The sequence below is a fragment of the Mastomys coucha genome, unplaced genomic scaffold (assembly GCF_008632895.1).
Source record: "Mastomys coucha isolate ucsf_1 unplaced genomic scaffold, UCSF_Mcou_1 pScaffold22, whole genome shotgun sequence".
NCBI lineage: Eukaryota > Metazoa > Chordata > Mammalia > Rodentia > Muridae > Mastomys > Mastomys coucha.
In genome coordinates, this window is record NW_022196905.1 from 188,345,082 (window position 1) to 188,352,816 (window position 7,735).

Below are 7,735 nucleotides of genomic sequence, written 5' to 3' on the forward strand. Positions count from 1 at the left end.
AAAGGCCAGTAGCAAAAGAGCCAAGGCAATGGCTGACCTGCCAGTCTCTTCTTCTAACTCTCCAACAAGGAGAGGCTCCAGCCAGCATGGCCTGATGTCACACTGTTTGCCACAGTTCCAAACTAAGATATGAGCCAATAAAGCGCCCCCAAGTCCCTTAGAGACACTAAGAATGGCCCAAGTCCCCAGAGACAGGCAACAGCTGCTTACCAGTCTTCCCTTGGCCCCCGCTGCTCTGGCCTCAGCTCCCCCTCCTCCTCCTCCTCCTCCTCCTCCTCCTCCTCCTCCTCTTGGGCCAGTTCTTGTTCCACAGCCAACAGCTCAGCTGAAGTTCTCGCAAGTAAGGCTGACACGGCATCCTGCAGAATGGAAACCATATGGCACTTAACACCAGACACTCCACATGTGATTCAGAAACTCCTCGGATGCAGACTTCCATTTCCAGCTGTGAAGAAACAGCTTGTACCAGACCCAGTTCTCCTGCTGAGAACAAATATGAAAGCTGAGCAAAATGAAACCCAAAACAAACACAAGCTCCCAGATGTTACAAAGCAAGAAGACTGTCAGGGGCTGTCAGGCTGGAGGGCTGAGGTCCCAGGGAGAGCAAAGATAGAAGAGAGGTGACCGTCACTGCTAGTCCTTCCTCTAAAGACATTTGTCAACCTAGATATGAGGCCCGCAGCCTGAACAGATGGGCTGCCTGGAACGGGGGCCCTAAACCCACAGCGTGAAAAGACCAGCATAGAGCACAGAGCTACCAAGGCAGTCCACATAAAAGGGGTTGAGGAAATGACTGGTGAGGTGGGCCCCACATTACATTACCCAGGATATTTCTGTTCAGGCTTTTGCCTTCCAAAGCTACATCTGTACAAAGCCAGACACAGAGAAAGCCAAAACCAGCTGCTAGCAGCCCCAAAAGCAAGCAGGAAGCTCATGCCTCGCAGGGCTCTGCAGAGAGAACACTTGGAAGTCAAAGCCCCCAGGTGATGAAGGCAGCTTCCCATGATGTCATCTGCCTTGCAGACGAGCATCAACTCATCTCTGGAATATTTCAGATGACGCTTTTACAGTCCCTCATTCAATACAAAAGGCCAGCATTCCACTAACAGCTAAGGGTAGGAAGCCAAAAGAAACAGCAGACAACAGAGGCAGGCTCACACGTGACTCACACCCTGCAGTTCATCAGAGACAGCAATTAAACTTTACAACTCGCATATTGAAGAAAAGTTGATGAAATAGGATGAAGACAAAGAAAAGCGCATCAGTGCATAGGGATAAAGCTGCTGCAAGTCAGAACCTTGCCAGCCGTGGAGGAGAAAGGGTGTGGCCCATTTTAACATTTTAGGTTGGGTTGGGTCGGTGGTAAGATGACAGATTACAAGACCATGTCCCATGAGAATGGATGGGAGAGAAGTCAGGACAAACAGCCATCAACAGAGAAGACAAACAGCTAAGACAGGTTAGTTGGTGCCCCAGCCACAGCAGGGGAGTGTGTTCAAGGACTCTAGCCACTGATCATCCTAAGAACTGCGGGGTAAGAGAAAACTGGGGGACCGGTTTACACCACTGAAAACTGAAGCCACAGGCTGAGCCAAACATGCTGTGAAGAAAAGTGGAGCACAGGGTCTTCTGAGAAGCTGAAGTAGAGAGATGGGCAGGGACCCCCCAACCTCTGCCCATCCCTGGGAGGATCAAAGGGTTTGCACCACAGACGAGCAGCACCGGACATCAGCACAGACTGCAGAGTTTGGTAATGGAGTCTGAAGCCGAGTCCTGACTCCCCAACCTCCACCCTCTGATACCATGGCCAACAGACATCCGCAGCAGAGCCCAGTCTTGTGTTCCAGCAGACTTCTCAGTGAGCAGGGAATAAACCATCTACTAGTTAAACAAATTTTTGGACAGGAAGATATCTAAGAATATTGATAGCAAAAGATGGAAAACTAGCATGCCTCCAGACTGAAAACTGATGATTTATAAGACAGAAGTGTTTCAAATGTGTTATCAAATGCAAGATCTCAATAAACAAAAGTATGAACTAAAATCAAAGCTTTCCATGGTCACTCAAAACAAAGCCTCCAGTAAATATTTTATGGGAGGTAAGTTCTACTTGAATCTAAGTTGAAAATGGTCTCTCCTAGGATGCTGGGAGCAAGAGAGGCTGGGAAATGTGGAAGAGGCCCTCACGGAGGCCAGGAGACCCTCTGCCCTCCGCAGGTGTGATCCGCGTCACACCACTGCTATTCCCAGCTCTGACTCACCAAGTCTATAGGGTCAAGTGTCGGCTGCTTTGACTGAGCTCCAGGCCCCTCACTTTCTTCTTCATTCTTCTTGCAAGGCATTTGCTTGGAAGGAAGCAAATTATACCACAGCATGAAAATCTCATTGGAAAATGGTAAATCCGCCAGGCTGATCTGTGTCCCAGCCTATGGGAAATGGAAGAAATGAAGGGCGAGAGAAAAATGAGACATTTAAATTAGTATTTGTTCTCTCTGGTAAGACAAAGACAACCGAGCGAGCTGGTCTCTAAAGCAGAAGCAACACACTATTGGTGACGTACAGGGCTGGCTGTGTGGGTATATGTATGCATATGCATGTGCGTATGTTTGTGTGCCTGTGTGTGCTCACTTGTGCCTGTGTGTTCTTGAGTATTTGTGCAGTGGTCAGAGGATGACTTTGAGACATTTTCCTTAATTTCTTCTTCCCTGCTTGTTTATTTATTTAGGAATGTCAGGTCTGTCCTTGAATCTGGAGTAAAGACCCCAGGCCTCCAGGCCCCAGTACTGGGGTGAGCCCTGCTTTTACATGGGTGCTGTGGTCTAGACCTAGGCACGAATACACATGCGTGACGACCCATGACGTCAGCTCCCCTCTGGATGGATCTATATTTTCAATTGTGGCTCAGTAAGAAATAATGCCCAATCGAACTGCCCATCCTGGGATTATTTTGTAATGTTAAATTTCCCAGGTAATTTCTCCAATGACTAAGTACACAAGTTTTTCTGAATGTGGAATTAAATTTAGAAAAAAAAGGAGGGGATAAATGATTAAGTTGAAACCAAAGTACTCCTTATAATGTCAGAAGAATGACTTTATTACAAAACACCATTATAAAGGAGCTTAAAGACTGAGATGCTCATTTTGCTCTTCAATGATAATTTTAACAAGTTTTTTTTTGGATCTGTGGGTCACTAGGATGTAAAATATGAAAATGAAAAGGAAATCGACTTCAGATCCCACCTACTCACAGCCAGAGTCTAACCTCCAGTGCACGGCTTCTTTGAGGCTAGTATGTAACATGCTTATTAACTTTACTGGAGCCTTTGACACATACTAAACATGCTACCTACTGTATCGATAATCTCTAATGGCCAAACAGAATCATCTTGCTTTCTTTCTAATTGTATCATGAGATAGTATTTTTTTTCAAGTAAAGTAAAGGAAAAAAAAAGGAAAACTATTGTCCTTTTTCCTGTGGTCACCATTAAATGTGCTAGTCTTGTACTGGACCACATAAACCGAGCTGCTTTTGACCATGTGTGCCCTGTCTGGATGCCTGCATTTGAGCCAGGCACACAGAGGGAGATGATGGCCTAACTATGCACATCAGTATCCTAAATACAGTTGGTCTTACTGAACTGAATCGCACTGCTCCAAGCAGTAATAGTTCTGTCTAGATGCTCTAATACAACAGAAGGGCAAATGGGCGGAATAAAGGAACCATACACAGTGCTTGCTTGGTTTCAATTTTTTTCCTTGGTTTTATGAGACAGAGAGTTTCTCTGTGTAGTCCTGGGTGTCCTGGAACTCATTCTGTAGACCAGGCTGTCCTCAAACTCACAGAGATCCCCCTGCCTCTGCCTCTTGAGTGTTGGGATCAAAGGAGTACACCACTGCCACTACCACCTGGCCACTTAATTTCAACTGGCATTGCTAAATTACAGATGGAACGGTTTTGATATTCAGCTCCAGCATCTAGGTGCATATCCCATTTTGGGCAGTAGCTTATCAGAAAATGGAGGTAACTGAATTTTCCATCATCAAACTTCTATGACATCATTCTGGGCTTAAAGGAGCTTAACACAGAGAGCAGTGCACACACCAGCCGAGCACTGGAAATTGCATATGTGCTCCACAGTGAAGGCCTCAGTGGAGAGTGAGTTCTTCCACACTCAAAGAACAGGAATGAAAAGTGAAGTTCTACAGAACATTATAGTTTATAAGCAGAATTTAAAAATCTGGAATGAAAGGAAAAACATTCTAGAAAAAAAAAAGAAAAACAGGTCTGTCGAGGTGGCTCAGTGGGAAAAGGTGCTTGCCACCAAGCCAGATAATGTGTGCTTATCCTCAGAGCCTCTGTGGTGAAAAGAGAATGAATTCCTTTCACCATCACATCCGTGCCTTGGCACACGTACACATCAACGCCCATCCCCAAATAAAGAAATAAACATTTTTTTTTTTTTTTTAAAAAGAGCTGTAGCTGTGGTTGGTAAAGTGATAAGTAGAGAATGGCTTTGCACAACTGGGACCACAGTGTTATTTGAGCGTGATTAGGATTATGGCGACGGTGCCTACCAGGCATTCCTCCCTGCGGTGTTTGCTGACGGAGCAGAGATCGACTCTGAGCGTCTTCTGTTGAAGGGCTGCCTGAGAAATGGCCACCCTGAACACATCATTGTACAGCACAGATTCTGTAGGGGGATGGACTTTTGTTCGAAAAAGACAGCTGACATCCGCCGAGGAGGGAAGCAGAGCGACCCTAAAATACCTGCCAAGAATAAGCACAGAAGGGATCTCGTGGGTACGGCAATTACTGCGGATTCACAGCTATCATTTGCAATTAGCTACAAAAGAGAGAAAATGCGGAAACACGGAGAGCATTATCAGATGAAAGTGCCATGATGAATTCTAGCTCAGCTGCATGCACTCTGTTCTTAACCCACCCGTGCCCACTGGGCCCCTGAACACAAAAAACCCAGCCTGCTATAGCCATGAGACTGCAGGAAAGGCACTATGGGAAAGCAAGGAGGAAGAGTCCATAGGACAGGCCTTCCTGAGTCTATCAACTCAAAAGTAAGCTGCTTCCAAGCTGGAGAAGGTGGGCATATACAAACGCCATACAAGTGACATTCTCTCAAAGAACCCTTATTCTGAGCACCAAACTGAGACTATACATGAGCAACCCTAGGAAAGGGATAAATTACCCTACAGAGAGAAAGAAAGGGTAAGGAGCATACTGTTAGGATGGAAAACAGATGAAGTGGCGGTTCAAAACTATCATTGTCTAGCATCTCTGAAGGCGCAGACGTGACAGACTCTCAGAGGATCTCATGCTGCGCAGATGCAGAGCAATGTGTGCGACAGCAGTGACTCCAGCCCTCCTCAGAGAGCGAATCTGACATTCCATGAACACTCACAGTTCCAGGAAGCAGCCTGAGTTGTTTTCCTCCTAATTCTAGAAAACAAAGTCCATGAAATCTCCCCTTTTCAATTCATACTCTTGTCTAACTTATATTCTAAAATATATCAGTTTTTTCTTTCTACTTAGGAAAAATCTGTAAACTCAATCCCATAGTTTAAAGTTCCACATTATTTTTTTTCTATATCCACATTAATTACAAAGACCCAGCACTAGAAATCCAGTGGCAGCTGATGAAAGGCTCAGTACCCCAAGAGGGCTGCAAGCTCTGGAGAGGGGAGTCTGCATGGAAAAGCAACATGTCAGAGAGTCAAATGGAAGGAAAGAGCATCTGTCGCTTCAGCCGCAGGTTCCAGCTGCTCTATACCCCTCTGGCTTATCTCAAAATGTTTCCACATCAAGTAGGACTGAGTTGATGAACTTCTGAATGAAGGCAGGCCTGGAGAGATAGCTTAGTGACTAAGAGCACTGGCTGCTTTTCCAGAGGACCCTGGTTCAGTTCCTAGCAACTACATGGCAGCTTACAACCATCTGACACTCCAGTTCCAGGAGCGCCAATGCCCTCTTCTGGCATGCATGTGGTACATAGATACACTGGCAGGCAAAAGACCCGTACACATTAAAATAAACTAATCACCATCCTCATCCTCATCATTATCCCTCACCAGGTTGCAGCATCGTACACCTTTAATCTTAGCACAGTACCTGGGAGGCAGAGACTGGTGGATCTGTGAGTTCGAGGTAAGCCTGGTCTACAGAATGAGTTACAGGAAAGCTAGGGCTATGCAGAGAAACCCTGTCTTGGAAAAACCATCCCCTCCAACCCCCTACCCCAAAAAGGAGGACACAGGGACTGCAGGCGAGGGCACTGTGTGTCCATTCCACTAGAAGAGACCGCTCCAGAGCTGGTCCTGAAATAATGTGGCTGTTATGACCAGCTGAACACCAACATTTATTATTAGTAGTAAAATGAGGTTTTAGAGCCAGGCATGGTGGTCCACAGCCTCAATTTCAGCACTTGGGAGGAAGAGACAGGAGGCTCGGGTGTTTGATGATAGCTTAGAACACAAGAGATCTTGTTTCAAAAACTAAAACCATTTTTCTTTAGAGATGAATAGTACTTATTATATATATGCCAAATTTTTATTACCCATCCGTGTGTTCAGGAAATTCAGCTAGAAAAATAAAGTCACAAAATTTTCAGGAAAATGGATGGACTTAGAATATATAGTATTAAGTCACACACTATCAGGAAAAAAATCCACATGTTTTCAGTCATATACAGAATCTATTCAACAACATATGCATATATGAAACACATACACATGTGGGTACAATCTAACAGGTGGGAAGGTACATGAGAAGGGCTTAATATGAACAGAAGAGGAAGGACCAATGACCGTGACTCATGGATGCGGATACAGAAGTCCTAACTCTGCTGTAGCGCTTTCATTTTAGGTGATGGCTAAGTGCATAAACATATATTTGATACAGAAAGTATAAAACCCAATGTGAAGTTCCACAGTTTCTGTTTGTTATGCCACATAGTCTCTGGGTCTGGTGAATTTTGGTTGATGATGTTTTTTTCTTTGTAACTTTTAAAATAATAAGGTTTAAATTAGAAAGAAGAAAGGAAGGAAAGGAGGAAAGAAGGAAAATAAAGTCAAACAAAAACCTCTCAAAGTCTCAGAGGTAGAGAACATTCAGAGTATTGTGTCTGGTTGATACTTCAGGCTCATGTATGAACCTGATAAAATGTTACTGCAGCTCAGGAAAGTTCAGACCAATTAGACAAGCAACTGTGATTACATGTAGCCGTGACAGAAGCCTACACGACACACCAGCTGGCCGAAAGCCACCAGTGCTCCAGAGCTACCCTCAGGGCTTAAGAAGGCCTAGGATGACTGTCCCTGGTGTAGCTGAGGATGAACACTTGCATGTAAGAAGGGGCATGGAGGCTGGAGATTGTTCTACAGGTAAGAGCATTTACTGCTCTTGTGGAAGATTCGTGTTTGCTTTCCAGCTCTCACTGTGGCTCCTCGGAATTCAGGAACACACATGGTGCACAAACATACATGCAGGCAAACACTCATATACATAAAAATAATCAGGAAGGAAGGAAGGAGGGAGGGAAGGAGGTAGGAAGGGAGGGAGGGAGGGAAGAAAGGAAGGCTGGCTGGCCAGCCAGCCGCCCATGTGTGTATGCATGCTCAGTGCTCAGTCCCCACAGTCCTGTTACTCTGACCTGGTTTGTAGGAAGCCATTTCATAAGCACATCACCACTACAAGATGGCATTTGGCTTGCCGTTAGTATCA

General features: G+C 45.2%; 1 protein-coding gene across 2 annotated transcripts in view; it reads right to left on the reverse strand.

The window, feature by feature from the left end:
• Wwc2 (WW and C2 domain containing 2) overlaps positions 1 to 7,735 on the reverse strand; it is a 172,253-nt gene that overhangs the window by 26,138 nt on the left and 138,380 nt on the right. For both annotated transcript variants that reach the window (XR_004109943.1, XM_031339762.1), the window contains exons 15-17: positions 4,576 to 4,768; positions 2,262 to 2,426; positions 211 to 359 (exon numbers count right to left, since the gene is read on the reverse strand). Coding sequence is in view for 1 of the 2 variants with exons in the window: in XM_031339762.1 (XP_031195622.1) it covers positions 211 to 359; positions 2,262 to 2,426; positions 4,576 to 4,768 (507 nt within the window). In the remaining variant the exon portion in view is untranslated. The remainder of the gene's footprint in view (positions 1 to 210; positions 360 to 2,261; positions 2,427 to 4,575; positions 4,769 to 7,735) is intronic.